Source organism: Ursus arctos, unplaced genomic scaffold, assembly GCF_023065955.2.
Source record: "Ursus arctos isolate Adak ecotype North America unplaced genomic scaffold, UrsArc2.0 scaffold_5, whole genome shotgun sequence".
NCBI classification, from domain to species: domain Eukaryota; kingdom Metazoa; phylum Chordata; class Mammalia; order Carnivora; family Ursidae; genus Ursus; species Ursus arctos.
In genome coordinates, this window is record NW_026623067.1 from 22,726,381 (window position 1) to 22,745,867 (window position 19,487).

Genomic DNA, 19,487 nt, shown 5'->3' on the forward strand with positions numbered 1-19,487 from the left:
TTTTTTAATTGCTCGCTTCCTTTTTATTATCCTTGGACTCTTAGTGACTTTGAGCTCTTTCCCCAGACTGAATCTTCCCTCGAAGGAAGCAGTTGGGCCATCACTGAGGTCCCTTATGAGAAGGTGACATGGTGTTGATAGACCCATTAGGGCCATGAGCCCCTTCTGTACACTTTAATAGGCACTGGAGGGACTTCTGTTTTTGGCAGTTTTTCAAAACTTCACGAGAGTGGGGAAAAGTCCTACAGATTTGTGTACAGTTGATGCTAATTATGTTGTCTTTTATCTCCTCTAGCCGAGCATCCGCTCGGAGCTTGGGTGGAGTTTCTCCCAACGCCTCGGGCACACCAAAAGAAGGGGGGAATATGTCACCAAGAGCTTCTGGACAGCCACCTAGGTCCCAGGCCCCATATTCTAATATTTTCTAATATTTAATAGGTACAGGTCCCAGCCACCTAGCCCTGTGGCCCCATATTCTAATATTTTCCTTCTTCTCCTTCCTATAAATTTTCCTACTGAAACTGGTAGTGCTTATTAAGGCTTAGAAAATATTTTCTTTATCTTTCTCTACTCTCCCACTCACTGTCTAGCTTCCATCTTCATCTCTCCCCATCCTTAAAAAATTAAACACAGAACATACCTGCCTACGTGAATAACAAATTAAAAATCGCTCGCCTTCGTGAAGAGATAGGAATAGCCCAGCTGAGCTGGAAATGGAATGATTTCAGTCTGTCAACAGTATCTAAGGTAGATAGGTCTCGTAAGAGGTATTTTGGGGCGGAGGGGGGCAGTAATACAAAAGAAAGCCCTTGGAACCTCAGGGAACCCGGGACAAATGACTGTACCTTGTAGGGTCAGGGCTGATGGGGACAAGGTGCAGTACAAATGTAGAAATGACTGGGTTTTGAGATCTCAAAGGGGCCCAAGGCCAACTATGATGCATAGTAATAAAAATCTCATGTAAAAGTATTTTTCACCTACGTGTAAACCCACTCTTGTCGGCCCTGTGTGCAGTTAGCCCTCTTGCGTCCAAGCCGCTAGTCTGGCCAGATGGCGGATGGCCTTGGTTTCCTTCTGGGCTTGCACTTGACGCAGCGTGTGCCCCTCCCTCTGGTTGCGACAGCAGAGAGGCACCGCGTCCGCCCGTCGACAGCAGCAATCACAACAAAGCAAGAACCCTTCCTTCCTCCAGTTGTACAGTCAAGGAAACCTAATCCCCACCTTGCGACATTTGATGACGTGTGTGAAGGTTTTCTTTTTCTAGTCCTAGGAGAGAAAATGGAGGCTTTGTGAAAGTACAAATTATAACAAGCTGGTAATTTATGTGTAAGAAATTTTACTGTTGCTGTTGTGGCATGAGAATTTAAAACAATCTTAGAATACAAATTTGATCTTGGAACACAAATGAAGTAAACAGTATTTGGCAGGAGGCAGCTGCACTGAAAAGGGGGGGGGGTGATTGGACTTATTGTTTAATGCTGAATTCCTTTGACGGATCAAACACTTTCATGCCCCCAGGGCCGGGCAGGGCTCCTCAGTGAGGGGAGCCGAAGAAGGGGAGCTGGTGAACTGGGGAGCACATGCCTCTCTATGAGGCAGCTTAGCCCCAGCCAATCGTTGTCACGGGGAATGCGGATCTGTGTTGGCCAGAGCCTCAGATATTTTTAAAGCAAAGCCAGAAATCCAGAATTTTATGTGAAATCACCCAAGGTCTACAAATTGGCAACTCACTCCGTTTTTTAAAAAACACTGCTAGGGCCAGACACATCACATCTGTGGGCCAGACTCCGCTCACGGGCCTCCGGTGTGTGCCCTCCGTAGCTGTGTATTCCCTTAGAGCATGTGGTCAGGAAAGGGGACCCGGTTTCCACTGTGGGCTGGCATGGGGGACACGGGATGGTGCCACTAGGGCAGGATGAGAAAAGAACACACAAGCCGGCCCAGTGTCCTTATCATGTTGGATGATTTTCAGCTGCTGCTCTAAGCTGACCTCATCTCTTCCCATCTCATCCCTCATTCCTGGGGAGGAAGTGCCCACGCACGCCAGGTGCCCTGTGGAAAGGCAGATGCAGAGGCAATGTGATGACCCCTGGGACGGCTGTGGTCTCACTCTCTTCTGAAAAGGAGCAGTGAAGAGCGGGAATGGGGCCCTGTTGGTCAACCATGGGGATTTCTGCACTTTATAACGGAGGATGTAACACTTCTTTCTTTCAAGTGGCACCTTGAAAGAGAGAAGCCCTGAACCAGAGAAGAGGAATGGGGTGGTAGAGAGAATAAGACATCTTAAGGAGATGGCCGCATGTGGAAGCCCGTTAGGAGGAGAGGAGGGTCCTGGATGCCTTGGGCCCCTTTGAGGCTGGACCACCCATCCCACTGAGATAAATATGGGAAGTGGCCCAGCTCTTCCCGTCATGAGCTGGAACTGTTGTAACTCTTGTGTTCTGGCATATGGAATAAAGAATCTCACTGCCATCTCCTAGCCTAACCACGAAGATGGTCTGCTTGAACGTCATGCTTTATATTATCCACTGGCTGCGTCCCATTAGAATGGCTGCACTAGAGTGGATGTTGCTGACTATATTATTAGAACACCTCGAACAGGCTCGATGATTACTTGTCAATTGGCTTCATTAAGATGTGTTCATGTGCATTTTATATTTAGTCTGTATGTGCATATATTTAAAGATGCACTTGATCCCCGGTTTTGAAACAAGTTTTCCTGCTTCATCTCCCCATGAATCCATGCTTCCGATGGTACTCTTTTTGTCTGCACCCCATCCTGACACCCACTGTCATCTTTGTTCACCAAGACCACGGGAATAGAGTCTGTAGGTCAATAATTCATCCTGGAGTAGAGATGTAGCAAAAAGAGACTAGATTCAAAGAATGTCTGTCAGCTGACGTGCTAGAATCCAAATAGTCTGGATTGTCTCAGAATCCACCAGAACGGAAGAGAAAGTCATTTTGTGTAATTTGCCAGTATGAGTGTGGATTTTTTTCCTCTGAAAATCTTTCAAGGATTAGAGGGAAAGTGATATATTTTTCTACCAAGCAATTTGCTTTAGAACCTCTTTTTAGATTTCTATAAATAATATTTCTGGACATATATATAAAATAAATATATAACAAATAAATAATAAATATATAAATATATAACATATCAATATTTATTATTTAATATAAACTATTACTTAGTATAATTAATTGTATAATTATTATGTTAACAATTAATTTTAATATATAATGTTAACAATATTAACCTTGATATATGATACTGTATATATAACAAATACAAATTGATTTTTTTCATTTTAAACCTTAATGTGATTTGAAATCACTTTTTTTTTTTTTTTAAGAGAGGGAGATAGGGGAGGGAGGGGCAGAGAGAATCTTAAGCAGTCTTAGACATGAGCCAAAATCAAGAGTCAGACATTCAACCGACTGAGCCACTCAGGTGCCCCCAGAAGAACTTTTAATATTTATTCTAAATGGATAATCTCAGTTGAACATGATAGTATCCTCCTAATCCTTTCTTGGATCAACTCTGTATGCACTGTAATTAAAAATATGTAAAAATTGGTATATGCATGTGGGAAGAAAAGGAGAGGAAACACTGGAAATTAAATCAACTGATGGTTTTGAGGTATGGATGGCAAGTGATTTTCCCCCCCATTTATTGTAATTAAGCAGTTTGTGTAGCTTAAAAAAAAAAAAAAAAGTCTCAAAATAGGAAAGCCATGCCTCCGGAACAAGAGTTTCCTTTTCAAAAATAGTCATTTTTACACTTTGATCTTTTATTACCTACACCCATTTTCATCATTAATTAAACCCATTTTCATCAGCCTAGACTTATTTTCACTTTCCAATAATGTATTCGTTAGTCATCTTAGTCCTCGGTCTAATCAAGATACCCCCTTGATTAGAGAACCGAAAGAGGAAAGAATACATTTTTTCAGAGGCTCCAGTCTGAACTCATAAGACAGTTTCTATAATAAGACAGACAAGTTACGGGAACCGGGATCTCGCCGGCTCTCGGCGTCGGCTCTGCGGGAGGCGCTGTGCGCTCAGGCCCTGCCCGGAGATCTATTTCTGTTCTTGACATCTGGAGGTGCCACGGCCACCGCCAACGGTGATGATGATAAGCGATGGGAAAGCGAACTGGGAGGTGATGTATCTTGCTTGACAGATTTCAAGGATTGCCACAGGCAGCCCCGAGGCAAGTGCTGACTGAGGACATTCTGGCGCCTGAGTCCGGTCACCGTGGCACAGCGGGGCAAAGCTGTGAGAAGCCCGAAGCCATGGGAAACCCTGTGGTTTACATCGATGCCTGGATCCTGTTTTGGGGGGGCGGGAGGTGAACTGGACATTGTCCTACAACGTCTGAAGTAGTCGTTACTGTTGGTTAGTTGGTCTCGGTCTTGAACTTGGGTTATTTCTGTGGGGAGCCAGGATTTACTGCTCTGCGCATGCGCGGCTTTCCAAGGCTACACCTGCAGTAAACATTGATTTTGAGGCTTGCGCCCCATCTGCAAAGCCCTGCTTTCACCTAGGGTATGGTAAGTGCTAGGTGTGGGCTGGGTCCTTCCTAATATTGGTCCCTGGGGAAGCAGCGGACCCGAGTCACTGTCCTGGCAAAAACAAGCAAACAGATGAAGCAAAGCAAAGGACCTTGGGTGCTCCCCGGGAGCCCGAGGGGCTGAAAAGCCAGGCTGGGCCATCCGAAGAGCGGACGTGTGCTCCGAGGCAGCTCTAGCACCCAATTACCCTGCTCATTTCTGTTTGTTTAAATATAGATGGGAGCTGTGGTTCTAAAACAGCTAACCCTTTTGCTTTTCTTTTTTGCCTCTGTCTCTTTCAGGGCTTTTATAAGTATTTGACTCCACTCAAAATGTGCAAAGAGGAATAATGGAAGCACCCGAATACCTTGATTTGGATGAGATTGACTTCAGTGATGATATATCCGTAAGTAGCCCTTCTTGCAAGTGATGCTTCGGGACATCTGCCTTCACCTCCATTTTTTATTTATTTATTTATTTATTTATTTATTTATTCGTCTGCATATCCCAAACTCCCCCAATTGCATTTAGCAGTTGACGGCAGAAATCCCGTGTGGCAGACAAAGTGGGGTTTCGGGGTCTCCTGGACCAAGAAGTGAATCTCACTTGACGGCGTGTGTGGTCTGGGAGGGGTGGAGTGGGAAAGACGTTTGACCTCACTCAGCCTCCCCTTCCTAATCTGTTTCCTTGTTGTCAGAATTATTCATTGAGTTAAATGTATGAAGTGGCTGCATATAGCACACGATTAACCCTATCAGTGATATTCCGTTTATATGACTGGCTTTGCCACGGCCAGCATTCTCTGGTGTTCACAAGGACAGGGATGGCCAAGTTATTAACTGGTGAACAATAAGAGGAATCCTTCCAGTCCCTGTGGGTGTCAAAGCACAAGTTGGATGCTTTGGGGGAATACCGAGAAAGAGTCATGTGTTGATGAGGACTGGGACCAGCTGCCCTCTGAGGGCTCTGCTTGATCCTATAAAGCTGTGGGCTGATGAGCTGCTTCGTTCCCACAGTAGCCACCAACTTCCTGCTGCCTCCAGCTTCCCTCACAGTGACTCTGAGGGGTCATCTGGACGTAGCCTGCGTAGAGCTGATTGTGACTTACCCCGGGCCACACAACCAGTTCTGCAGCAGAGCCAACCGGCAGCCATGTTGGCTTCTAAGCCTCCCGCCAAATTGGGCTCTCCGAGTATGTGAGGAGAAGGTTGCTGTTTCTGAGCTAGCCATCTAACTTTCCTTCCCAGCACGGTCACAATTGCTGAGCCTACCTTTCATCACTCTCTCAGGGCATGGAACTTTGGGTCAATGCTGGAAATGGTCTCAAAAGAATAAGCTCTTTTCACACATCTCTGGCAAGGGAGTTGTTTCTCTCCTTCGCCATTCACTTTGAAGTAAAATTTGCATCCTGTATGCAAGAACTGGATTACTAGGGCGAGTTTGATGAATGACTTGCTTTCTACAACCTTGGTTGTGTCCTTGTGTACCAGGGGAATGTGAATTCAGCCTCTCCCTATCCCAGCTTCCAGACGATCTTTATTAATCCTTGTTAAGACAACGTGAAATGAGTTTCTTCCTTTCCACAATTTCTGTCTCTTGCTCTCTCGATCTCTCTCTCTCTCTCTTTGTAAGTTACTGTACTTAAAAGTGTTCAAAGCATGGTTCTTTCATAGCACTCACCTCAAGGTATTTTGAGCTGAGTGGGGAGAAGCAAGGAAAGAATCATGTGGGGAGGTGGAGGGAGTGTAGAAACCGTCTTCGAGAGGGAACATGCATTATGGTGAGGAGTTGAGGGGAGCTCTCTTAGCTTTGATAATGAAGCTGCATTTTAGGAGCACAGGCTTTGGAAGGCAGCAGTTGGCTCCAGCCTGGCTCTGACCTTTGCTGATGGGAGCACAGTAACTTCACCTCTCCGAGATACCCCTCTAACTTTTAAGGCTCTTTTGAGGATTGAGTGACCTGGTAATATGCATGGAGCACTTAGCTTGGCACACAGTAAGGGGCTCCTAAAGTAGCTTGTGTTATTATTTCAGTGAATAATAACAATAATATTTATATGACCAATGGTGAAGAAAGAACTCAAAGGAAAAAACCAGGCATCATGTAAGGACTTTTTTTTTTTTTAAATACAATAGAGCGTTTGTATTTACAGAAGAATCATCTGGCAGCAGCCTATAATTTTGATGAATTAGGGATCTCCACTTGAAAGATAATAAAGCGTGTTAAGCAATAGCTGTCACTGTTTAGCAAATCGGGGATGCAGGATTATGTAAGAGTCAAGCTTCTACAATTTGACCACTCGGAAACATAAATAAAGATTGCCCATCTCTAATTGTGTAGCTGCACTCAACCCCCCCCCGCACCCCCCCCTTAAATAGGTTTCCATTGTTTAGATCTTTAACCTGCCTTTACACTTAAATCAGAAGGGAAAAAACAATGGCTGTGTGGAGAATGGTTGAACCAGTAATGGCGCACATTTACTGAGCGCTCCCTCGGGCAGAGGCATTCTCTTGTTTAATCCTCACAACAATCCTGGGAGTCAAGAATTTATCATGATCTTGGTTTTGCGGATGGGAAAACCAAAGCATGGAGGTGTTACCCATCTTGTCCAGGCCCACCCAGCTCGTTGGGAGCACTCTGTCTCTGGAATACCTGCTCTGGGCACAGTACTTGACCGACTCTCCAGATGACTATAGTCTACTGCAGTGGTCCTTGTGGGGTTGATTTTACCCACACCCCAGGGGATCATTTGGCAATGCCTGGAGACATTTTTGGTTGTCATGGTTGGGGAGAGGTCTCACTGGCATCTAGTGGGTAGACACTAGATGATTCTGAGCAACGTAAGATGCACAGGAAAATCCTCTACAGCAAAGAACTCCCCAGCCTAACATGTACCTAAATACTCAGGGTAAGCAATCCTGTTTCTTTTTTAAACCACATGAAATTAAAGACGATCTAATACGGCAACCTCTTTAACATGGCAGATTATTTTGTAATAGTTCCGTCGCGTCCAGGTTCAGTCCCTTAAATGTGCCAGAATCGTATTGCTCTTAGGGAATAACTTCTTGGGGAAAGCAGTGGTGACCTCTTTAAGGTTGAAATGATTATCCTCAGCCTCTTTAGGTAAACCAGGAGCAGTAAATGTTACAACTGCTTTGAGAGCCAAATGGAAGCTACTCAGATGCTGACATTTAAAAATGAAGATGTGTTCAACTTGCTCATTGACTGGCATAAAAAGAATGTACTCAGTCCCCCATAAGCACGCCTTCACTTTTAGGACTCCATAACCTCCATCTCTGACAGCCCTTAACGCCTCTCCCCTGGTTGAGTGGCAGGAGCGAGGAGGGAAATGCCCAATATATTTGAAAATAAGATGTCCAAGTTCACCACCGCCCTTCTTATTCTCTAGCCGTGGCCCTATGACTTTGTCCGCGCTTTCTGTCTCATGATTTTGCCCTCCGGTCATGAGCCTGCTTCTTGTTTTAATTAAAACCCAAGCTGCATATTGGTTCAAAACAGCAACTAGAACTTTTCTGCCTTTACCTAATGAGACAAAACCCAGAAGGCAATCACATTATTTTGAAGTCTCCCAGACCCCCAAATAACGTTCATCCTTGGCAAACTGCAGCGTTTAAACTACACGTTCTTGTAACCCTGCCATCTCGAAGGAGAGAACATTGCCCAATCCCGCAGGTCGGGGAGGGAGATGACGACACTCAGGAATGCCGCAGTTCAAAGCAGGGCTTTTCTGTCTCTGCAAATGGGTTTGCAGATTTCTTTCTTTACTCCTGTGGAAGCCAGACCTGTCTCTTAAAAAAAGAAAAATCTGCCAGGATATTAGTTCTTAGTGTCCGTAGTTGTATTTATTTTATAAAGAAGGGCCATTTTGCTTTCCTCAAAAATAGTAGTCGTCACAGGACCAAACAAAGCAGAGGCCGAACTGTAGATCTATGGAGAGACCTCACCACCAGCTTAGATGTGGGCTGTGCCACGCGGGGCTCCCCACGCTATGGGTCCGGTATCTTGATCGAAGCCCATCAGCTCCTATTGTAATCCCGTTTGGCACATGAAGAAAATTGAGCCTTAGGGAGACCATCTGACTTTCACAAGCTTATAGGTACAGAAGTGGCAGGGACAGGATTTAAATACAGAACTCTGTGACCATGTTACTCTTCCCCCTTCGGAGCAACTTGGAGTAGGGACTCTGGACCAGTCTGTAAGATGCCATCGCTGTTCACATTTGGTACTGATGCAATTGCAAATCGCGGTTTGAAAGTAATGGAGTTGGTGTGTATTCTAAGTAAAATATAAAACAAACTGAAGCAAACAGAGACAAATCTCTTAATATTTTTGCCATTGGGCTTTCCCATCTGTAAAGTGGTAATCATCAGCTACCTATTGCCCGGGATTTTATGGAGAAAATATGAAATTTTATATATGTATGTATATAAATCCATACCCACATATTTATATAATACACACATGCGTATGGGCATATCTGCTTGTGCATATGCACATGTACATGTCAATACACACACACACGTGCCCGCTCACGGACAGAAGTGAGGATATGCTCCATTCCTCTACTCAGGAATTTTTGCACCTTTCTGAACCATCGTGACTGCAACTTTGGTGAAAAATGACATTTTTTGACAGCCTGTTCTTTGTGCAGGTCACATGAGATCGAGACAAGTGTCCTTGCACTTCACTATCCCCTTTAAGCCAACCCAGAGTACTAGCACGGAATTATGTGGTTTCGTTTTCTTGAAGTGGCTGAACCACTGTCTGGTAGGAAAATAACTTCTTATGGCAAACAAATCTCCTTTCAACAGGTTTTCATATTTTTCCATCCTTGCACTAAAATGCCTGCCACCCTCCCTCCAGCTTGCTGGACCACTTTTTACTCAACACAATCTGCTGACACCTCCCAGATTTCATTTCATTTCCGCAAAGCCATTTTGTAGCAGCAGGAGGCCCCAAGAAAGGGCACACGGAGCTTATCAGGTGGACTCAGGCAGAGAGTCGAGTGGGTCAAGAATACAGCTTTTGCCCTGATTTTAGGAGTGAAAAAGCATGTGAAGTTAATCAAGGTAGAAAGAACCTGGCTTGCCCCTCATCTCTAGCAAGAGGTCTACCTGAGTAAGATCCTATCATACTTCCCTACATGCTTCCTAGAAGGTGACCAAGACACTGTCACGTGGCCTCGGGCTGCCTCTGCCCCTTCTTCCCTGTCCCATCCATCCGCCCTGCCTCTCCCAGCCCTCACCTGCTCTCATCCACATTAAAACTTTTCCTAGTGCTTCTCAGTGTGATCTCATTTTGTCGGGTGTTCACATGGTCTTTTTGCAAATGTCCTGTGTTCGAGTCTACATTACCCTTCACTTCTCCCCTCTGTGGCCCCCATTATCAAAAGCCTCGTGCCTTGTTCTGCTATCATATGTCATCTGTGTTCTCTTATTTTCCGAACACCTGCCAGGAAAGGAATTAAGAATAATCTAATCCAGACAAGATGAATTATATATGTTCATGTCCCATAGGTAGTATAAGAGCCCAAGAGCAGAACCTGGGCCCCCAGACCCCACGTCTTGGACTCGATACCTCTTCCCAAGGAGGTAGAGAGCAGCCTTATAGAATGATTTCCAAGAATGAGCAATTGCCAGGTTTTTGTTTGTTTGTTCGCTCTTCCCTTACTCTGAAGGTAGCCCTAAAAGATCTTATCTTGCCTGCTGGTTATAGCATGTATTAGATTCACAGTGCAGATTATTTACATAAACTATTTACCTCTTATGTACGACTAGATTTTATGCTAATCTACTCAACAACACGTATTAAATGTTAACAGTGAGCCAAGAGCAGTTCTAGGCTTGGGTGAATGACACAGGCTTGATCTATGTTCTCAGAGCTTATGGAACCCCATCGCAACAATTGAGCCTATTACGAAATGTCAGGTTAACTTCACAGAAGGTCATATTTAATTACAATTTCAAGCTCCGCTCTTGACAGTCTTTATATTTCTGTGGTGATTGATTATTGGCTCACAATTAAAACTAGACTATCATTGAAGTTGAACAAGGATTATAGCCAGCCACGAGCCCTGCTGCAAGTTAAATTTCTTCTGTAATTCCTTTGTAATTTGTAATGTTTGCCTCAGGAGCTGCCATTGCTTTGGCTTTGCTTCTAAATGCTCATTTTTTGGTACTTTTTAATGTAAGTAATATTAATAGCTAGCGTTTATTGAACACTTCCTATGCATCAAACGGGATTACCTACGTTTTATGGATTTAGCTCATTATCTTCACAACCATGCTTTGATAGAAGTACCACCGTTCCCATTTTACAGATGGAGAAACTGATGGACGTTAGGTAATTACTACTAGTTAGCTAGAAAATGGTGACGCCAGAATATAATGCAGGCCGTCTGGCTCTGGATACCATGTAGGTAACTTCTATTAAAATGACTTCTGCTGGGCCTGTTGGTCACCTCTGGTTGGCTCAGTTCATCCAGGTCTCTTCTTATCCATGACCACTTCTCCTAGCAGAAGGGGATCATTCAGGGCTGTGATGTCTCACCACCTTTGCCAATGTGGACCTTCATCTTTTGCCTGACTACATGTTAGCATTATAATGCGATATGTGGTATACTTTTAAAATGGTCAAAATAGCTACTATGTTTTCCCAAATACCAACTGCAAAAAATGTCTTAGCATAAAAGAATTTGATTATTATTAATTAAAAAAAAACCCTCTTAATAGAATAAAAACAAAGAACCAGAACAAAAATGCATTTGAAAATAGGATTATTTATAACATTTTTCTCTAACAAAGCCTAAATGGTAAAAAGAAATGTATTTAAAGCAGTCTGGGATGAATAGACGAAAATGTCGATCATCAGTTATCCACACTCTGTAGAGGCTAAAACTGTCGGCATCTGTACAGTCTACCTGTGAAACACGGAACGTGGAAAGAAGAATATTCCAAGGACAGAATTGTGCAGAGAAATATGTCCCCCATGGTATGGGGGAAAAAGAGGCTTCTACTAAAGAGCCTGGAAAACAGTTTTCAGAAATATAGGATGAATACTAAGGGAACTTAAAAAAGAGAGAGGGATCTAAAGAACTTAAAGGAGCAAGTGGCCAATAGTGGGAAATAGGCCATTTATTATAAAGAGGAGAGTTGGATTTTCCATGGAAGACCCATTGGTGGCCATAATAAGAGTGGGGCCTTTGGGATGGCAGAACGGAAGCCATGTCGTGGTGGCTCACAGAGTAAATGCCAGAGATGAGGGAGGAGAGAAAAGAACCACAGCAATTCTTTCAAAAAAGACGGTGGTGAACACAAGATCAAGAAAGCCCATGGTCAACTGGAGAGGCAACATATCTTGAGGTGACGGGGGGGGGGGCTTGTTTGTTATTGTAGGATCAGAGGAGAGAGCCGAAGTGGAGAGAGTGGCTGAAGAGAAGGAGAGAAGAGGGACGATAGCAGAGCCAGAGTTCTGAAGGGACAGGAGAGGAAGAGACCTGAGCGCAAGTGGAGGGCTAGTGGCCAAGGGGAGGACTGTTAGTGCCACATCCTCAGCACCCTGTGGGGAGGGTGTGAAGTCAGGACACGCCTTCCCTAACTGGAAGGGCAGGCTGCTGGAGAGGAAGTCCAAACTGCAGAAAAATACCGTCTCTGAAAAATCTCACTTTAGGGTGTGTCTGCTTCCATGGCCAACTTTGCGCCTACACATGGTGGCCATTTCCCTGTACACCCGTTGAGATGCCTGCCTCACTTCTGGAAAGCTTTGTGAGAAATCATGAATTCCAGGATAGTTGTTTGGATGACTGGCTTAATTGTTTCTTTTGGAAACATAATGAGACCTTGGTTGTTTAAAAGTCTCCAACTTCAAAAGGTGCTGGGGATTTTCGTTCTTTTATTCTCTGTGGCTCGTTACCGTTTGAGTAATGTCTGCTTGTTCACCCAACTGGCTCCAGCTTTCCGGAGTCAGGGCCAAAGCTTTCAGTCCTGAACAATATCTAGGGTGGTCAGAGAGCCTCACGGCTCAGTGTAGAAATCACGCACTGTTTTTATGAATCCCATGCATGTTTGAACTATTTTGCATGGCAGAGTGACAGAAGTGACTGGCGCGGGCTGGGATGTGTAGGATGGCCTTCCGTCACGTCGACTCTGTAGTTTGCGAAGCTAAGTTTCAGTGTCAGCCCTTGGCCATGGACTCTCTTGGAGGAGGAAAGACCAAAGAGAAGCCAAAGAACATGCTGGGACAGGCTGCGCTCTCCTCTTTTCCAGTTCCAGCTCAGCCCCCTCTTCCGGTCTTTTTAGTTCCCACATCTTGATCTCCTGAGCTTAAAATCAGGAGGGCAATGAAGGTGGTGAGGGAAGAAGGGCTGTGCACACATGTGGAGAACGGGGCAGGGGGAAGAGACAAAAACATTCAGCATCGTTTTACTGCTTGCAAACTGACTTCACTTGTATTACCGCGTGATTACCAGAGTTCTATCTGTAAAGAAAGGGAGCCCCAGAGATACGAAATGATTTATTTGTCCAGAACCCCAGTTAATAAATATCAGACTGAGGGCTTGAATCTAGATCTTCTGGCTCCAAATCCATTGTTCTACATACGAAAGACTAAGGCATCAGCCAGTACCCATATTATGAATCTATTAGAAGTGTGTTTTTTTCTTTTAGATGTACCATGATTGCATCACTAGACTTGTAATAACAGGCCTTTCTAGAAAGATGAGTGTCATAGAAATATTAACTGCTGTTATTATTATTTTTATTATTGCCACTAAAATCATGTTACGTAGGGGAAATCATTTTATTCAGTTCAATAAGTGCTCAGTATCTTTGGCAAATAAAACATCGTCCACACCCTTAGAAAGCAGAGAAAGCAACGATGGGAACATATAGGTGAAATGTCATGTGATGGACTCTGTAATGCACATGTGCCTAAAATCTATATATAAAGCAGTTGTTCTTGAATGTTAGAGTGGATCAGAATCATCTGGTGGGCTTATAAAAATACAGAGTGCTAGGCTCTGCCCTCAGAGTTTCTAGGATGGGGCCCAAGAATGTGAATTCCTAACAAGTTCCTAGATGGGGGTGATGCCACTGGTCCAGAAATCACACTTTGAAAGCTGGAATTACTTCCATCTAGGAGGGTGGGACAAGATTTTGTAGAAGTGATTCCTAAGCAAAGCTTGAAGAATTAAAAAGAGTTTGCCTAGTGGAATGGGTGGAACGGAGTTCCAGGTGGACAGAATAGCATGCGTAAAGGTGTAGACAATTAGAACAGTGGATAGGGGATCCATAAGAAATATCATTTAGCCGTGATCAAAAGAGAAGTGGACAATGGTAAGAGATAAGCCTGAGCTCGTGGAGGCTTTCATGTGCCATGTTAATTAAGGCTTTGCCCTGTACCCCATATGAAACAGAGAAGCACCTTAGTCAAATTTGCATTTTAGAAAGCTAATTAATTCTAGTGCAAGTATGGAAGCATGGAGGAAATTCCTACTTAGCACCTAAATATGAAAGAGCTCCTTTGAACATCTATAATATTATGCCTAGGGATTAATCAGACATGTGCTTGTCTTGATATTTCAGTCAAGTGGTTAATAAGACACTGTGTGCCATGCATACTTGCAAGTCAATGACACTGTCCTTTCCCTCTGGCACTTAGGGGAGCCAACACTAACACCTAGGAAACAACAGAGCACAAAGCTAGGCAGTATTAAGGGCAGAGAAGACTAGAGTCATTTAGGGCTGAAGCAATTAGCCAGGGTTTCATGCAGAAAGCAGAGTAGCAGCTGCCCTTGCAGAGTGATGGCTTTTGCCTGGCCAGAGGAAGGCTTTGCAGGCAAAGAAGACCCTGGAGTAAAAGTACAGACGGTGGAACTCAACGTTGAATGCACAGGGTCATTGAAGAAGCAGAGACATCTGGTCAACCTATAGTGGCGGCTTTTCTTGAGACATGATAGAGGAGTGGAAATGAAGTTTGGTTCACAAAGGCTATTTCTATGGGAATAACCTCTGGAAGATTTTTTTTTTAAAAGAATAAATTTGAGCTTTGTGGTGGTCAGGAAATATGGTGCTCCTCAACCGTCTGCAAGCCCCTCTCTCTTATCACGCAAGGATAATAGGTAGCAAGGGAACAGAATACAAAGGCGTGGGTTGGGGGCAAGAGACAGGGAAGACACATTGGGCTTTGGTTCTGATAGGGCCAAAATGACAGTAGTTGTTGCCCAGGGAGCTGGCCATTGTCCGGGGGATGAGGTGGGTTGGCGATCAGACAGCTCCTTATAAAAGGCCATCTGTCCTTTGCACTGGGATGAGGGCCTGGGTAGCCCTCCCTTTCAGCTCCCAGATGGTAATACAATGTGCTTGTGTAAGGGAGACTTCCTGGGTCATTTGCTTATTCCCCAATGTGCACATATGAAAATGTTTTTGCATGTTGGTTTTGTGACTTGTGTGTTTCCTCTGCTACTCTTCCCATCATGACCTAACCGTACAGCATTCACTTAAGCTTTATCTTCTCTCCAAAGAGCAGTGTGTGTGCTTACTGAAATAAATACACAAACGATGTTTTCCTTGTGTCTTTATAAAGGATGGTGGATTTGTTCACAGCATAGGTTGGAGTCTTTGCTGAATTTGATATTCCATATACTCTTACAGTTATTCAAAACTTTGATTTTCTGGCCAGTGCATCATCCTTTTCTCAGATTGCTGTACTTGTAATTTTCATTACCAGGAGCAGCGTATGACTTTTTCTTCAAGGTCATTATTCCCAATGAATTAAGATGTCTGCCTTCACAAACATGACTTTCTGTGTGCCAGGGGTGGAGAGGGAAAGCTGCCACGTGGGATGGAGGTTGAGGCAGTGGGTGGGGCTCATCGAGGCTAGTTCTCTGCCTATAGCTCCATCCCCACACCAGCCAGGCCACCTGAGCTCCTCCAATTTAAACCTCATTACATTAAGAGTTACTGCACGCTATGGACCTTTGAGGTCACATAGGAAGAGCTGAAGGTACAGCTAATAATTCAAAGATTCTGTCATGCCTGACTTTGGGAAGCATGTGGCTGAAAATGCAGAAAGCAGTTTAATCAAATATATATCATTAAGCCCAGTGAGTGACCTTATTGAATTTATCATTAACTATTGTTCAACACAATCCATCTTAAATTCCCTCTTTCTAACATTTTGCCTTGGAAGAAAAACAGAACAAAACAGAAGGAGAGGGGGCGAGGCTTTGCCAAGGGGTGCTTTCCTGGGGCACATGGCAGCTGAAACACAAGGCCTCTTTTTAATTGAATTATAAACTGTGTAATTATTTAACCTGTACCAGCTGGTCTCAGGAAGCTACCAGATTCCTTAGAGAGCTTGTACTTGGCCAGGAACATAAGGTACCTTATTAGTAACAAGAAAAATGCCTTCTGTACCTATGTTAACCCCAACCCCCAGAGAGCATACTGCAAAAGGGGAAAAATGCTTGAAGTTCATTTTTGGTTTAAGAGACAGTCCTCCTTCCTCCTGAGTATGTGAGTAGATTGACTAAAGCCCCTGTAGTCTCTGAGGAACGGGCACCATAAACAGGATATTATTGCATCAGACAGGTAAGAGTAATTTCTCTAATTAGTCATTTGAGATTTCATTTTTCACTTGGAAGAACTGGAAATTTAATTTGTTTGCGACAGGCGATTGGCAAACTGACAGTAGCTACAACTGCCCCTCCCTCTGTCTTGCTGTCCTGACATCGTGGAGAAAGCATTGGGGGAGGTCTCGATGTAGACACTTTGCTTCATCTATCAACATCAAGCTAACTAAAGTACCTTCTTATTGACAAATGTGTCCTAATTACACATTCCTCACTTGCAACGCTAGAATAATCCTAATGAGTTCCCCATGATCATTTTTCTTTCAGATTAAAGATGTGCTCTCAATCCCCCAAATTCTGCAGCAGTGCAGGAATTTATAATACGTTCTCATTGCCATAAGTACATCGTTCCCAAAGGTGCAGAGCAAGATATTTTTAGGGAGCCGTCTTTTAGGAGTGAATGTGTGATTGAAGATGGTCGTTTGATTAAAGAAATAGTTCATCCTATCTATTTTGTTTTAAAGCATCCTTCTCTAAAGAAAGCTGGAGTGGCGTCAGACACAGTGCCCATAAATCATAGCTATTGATTTTATATTTGTTTTAGCTCTTCTGACTTTATGCCCCCCATGCTGTAATTTGTTATCCTGAGAGCTGGCCCCTGAGTCGGTTCTGGGTTGATGCTGGGAGGTGGTGTCTTTCAGTTCGGACTAATCTGCACGTGAAACAGACGAGCTTGCAGACACAGAACCGTGCTCCTCTTGCTTCTCATAGCATTTCCCCCAGTATTTCCCACAGAGCTCACAGATGCCTGCTGGTAACGTCTCTGGCAGGTGGCAGCGTGAGGGACCCTCGTGCGGTCCAGCCAGCCTGGGCACGGGTAAGGCTCCTGGCAGCCCCAGGTGCTGCCGGGAGCTGGGGGCTTGTCCCCTTGGCTCTTCACACCCGGACTCCAAATGCAAATATTCCGGACACCTGCTGGAAACTCTCGAGGCCAGAAAATTCTTCCATCCTCCCCCAGTAGCAGAAGTAACGGGAGAGAGAATGTGAGCTTGGCCACACCTTGCGTGTGAAAGGGGGGCCGTGCAGCCCCTCTTAATGTGCATCCGCTTCGATGCTTCTAGGTGGAGCTTGGGATGCCGCCAGATCCCCAAGCAGCCCATTTTGGATAAAATGAGACAGACTTTCTGGATATATACGTGTTGTACTCAAGTGTCACTTCTGGGGTTTTGCTTTTTCCGGCCAATTTGAGTAAATGTCATGCTCTCGTTTTAAAGTGTTGTTTTCTTCCCTTTGCCCTCCGGCTTCCCATTCAGTACTCAGTCACGTCGCTGAAGACCATCCCGGAGCTGTGCCGAAGATGTGATTCGCAGAGCGAGGACAGATCAGGTACGCCTGTCTCCGCAGCCCTCCCCTGCCCCTGACTCCTGGAGAGGCAGGGCTCCAGGGAGCTGTTTCCCCCTCCCGCTACCTGCCCCTGCCTTCTGTCTTTCTTTTACGGCCTCTCCCTTCCTCCCCCCTACACACACACACCCTCCGCCAACAGATGTCAGGTCATCCTCCAAAGGCTAAGGGGACAGGGAGGCCCTAATGAGGACGCGGCTGTCTACAACTAAACGGAGGCCGTCATCTCGACAGCTCCAAACCACAGTATACGCAGCAATTTACTGAAAACCCGAGAAACCATTGGTGACAAAACATAATGATGCAGGCGCCAATGAAAAAATGTTGGATGCATTCACTACCCATATGGCCAGGACCAGCTTGGGGGATGGGGCTTCGCCAGAGTCTGAAACCCTATCAGGGATGCGACATGATAGGATCTGCAAGAAGGCATACTGTAGCAGTTAAGATTAAAGCAAAGCTTTGGAGTTTAATAGTGTAAACTAAACAGAGAATTATGGCATATAGATGAAAACCAGCTGGTTGACGTTTTCTCCTTGCACACTGCCCCCACCCCTGGCAAAAAAAAAAAAAAAAAAAGGGACTTTCAGGGTTGTTTTTCCCTCTGTAAATCAAATTAAGCCTCTCTCCTTTTCTCTCCATGATGGGCAAAACTGAGAATTAAAAAGGACGTCAATGGGGATGATATCAATGGCATTAAACTATGAAAGGATGTTTGTTATTTTTCGAAGTAATTACTGTAAGGCATCGCGATTAATTGTGCCGAAGTTGGACCTCTTCTGGTAGTAGCTCGAATTCTGAGAACCATGGGCTATAGAAGGCTCAAGACAATCCTCCAATTATGTGTATCATGTTTCAGAATAAATAGATGGCCCTCACCTGGACAGCTACTAGAATTCTAGGCCGTTCTCACTGAAAGGACTAGCACAAAGCTAATTTACTTGTCTCCTGGACTGCTCGTTCCCTTTTGACAGGACATGGGGCAGATAATCAGTCTTCCTAGGTTTGTTTATCTCGGTGGTTTTGTGAGTGATAGTAATGCTTCAGTGTTTGGGTCGGAAACACAGAGGATAGCTCTAAGTTCCCATAAAAGTTTTCATTCACCTTCAGTTTTTGGGTTTTTGTTGTTTTTTTTTTTAATTTCAAACACACTCAAGTTTCTATCAGGTTTAACGGAGGCTTGGGCGACGAGACAAGGCATCCCCAGGTTCCAAGTTGGATCGTTGACTGGGGGGCAGTGACTTGGGTTCAAGTTAGGGTTCAGTCCATTATCAACCATACAACCTTGACCCCGAGCCTGATCGTCTACAAAATAAAGAAGAAGCTTGTTCTGCCAATGTCACCAGGCACTGTTAGGATCAAAATTAGGTGATGTACCCAAAGTTACTTTGTAGATATAGATTTTCTTCTTTAACTAGAGGTGGGGAGTAAGAGAGGAGAAAGAATAGCAGTCACTTGCATTGCGCTCCGTGTGGGAGATCCTGTTGCAAGCCCCTCACTCACATTAACTCAGCGAACCCTAAAATCTCCGAGAGCGGAGTACTTAGGATGTTTATATTATAGGTGGGCAAACTGAGGCACAGAGCAGAGAAGTTAAATATCTTGCCTAGAGTCACACAGCAGTTAAGTCGCAGAGCTGGGATTCACACCAGCAAGTCCACCTCTGGAGTGGGTTCTCTTACCCGTTGCATATACTTCCCCTCAGATAGCTTGACTTCGAGGCATTCGTTTAATTTTAGGATATTAGCCTTTTAAAACTTTAAAAATCAGCATTTGCCCTCATTGACCAAGTGGTGAATTTCTCTTCTCTGTTCAGTAGCTATTCTTGCTTATACAAGTGAATTAAACAAAGCTTTGTAGAAGTAATTTTTCCTGGGACGGGTTCATCCCATTTTCTATGGTCATGTGACTTCTCGCCACTTGCACGATAGGTGGTGTTG

The 19,487-nt window shown here is 44.4% G+C and overlaps 1 protein-coding gene across 7 annotated transcripts in view; it reads left to right on the top strand.

Annotated features, from left to right (window-relative positions):
* The window catches only part of SNCAIP (synuclein alpha interacting protein), a 149,790-nt gene that overhangs the window by 71,780 nt on the left and 58,523 nt on the right, over nt 1-19,487 (top strand). For 6 of the 7 annotated variants that reach the window (XM_057307180.1, XM_048220943.2, XM_048220944.2 and 3 more), the window contains exons 2-3: nt 4,859-4,962; nt 17,460-17,532. In XM_057307180.1, the coding sequence (XP_057163163.1) occupies nt 4,906-4,962; nt 17,460-17,532 (130 nt within the window). In that variant the 5' untranslated portion in view covers nt 4,859-4,905. Of the gene's footprint in view, nt 1-4,858; nt 4,963-17,459; nt 17,533-19,487 lie in introns of those variants that run through there. The other variant, XM_057307181.1, reaches the window with a different exon arrangement.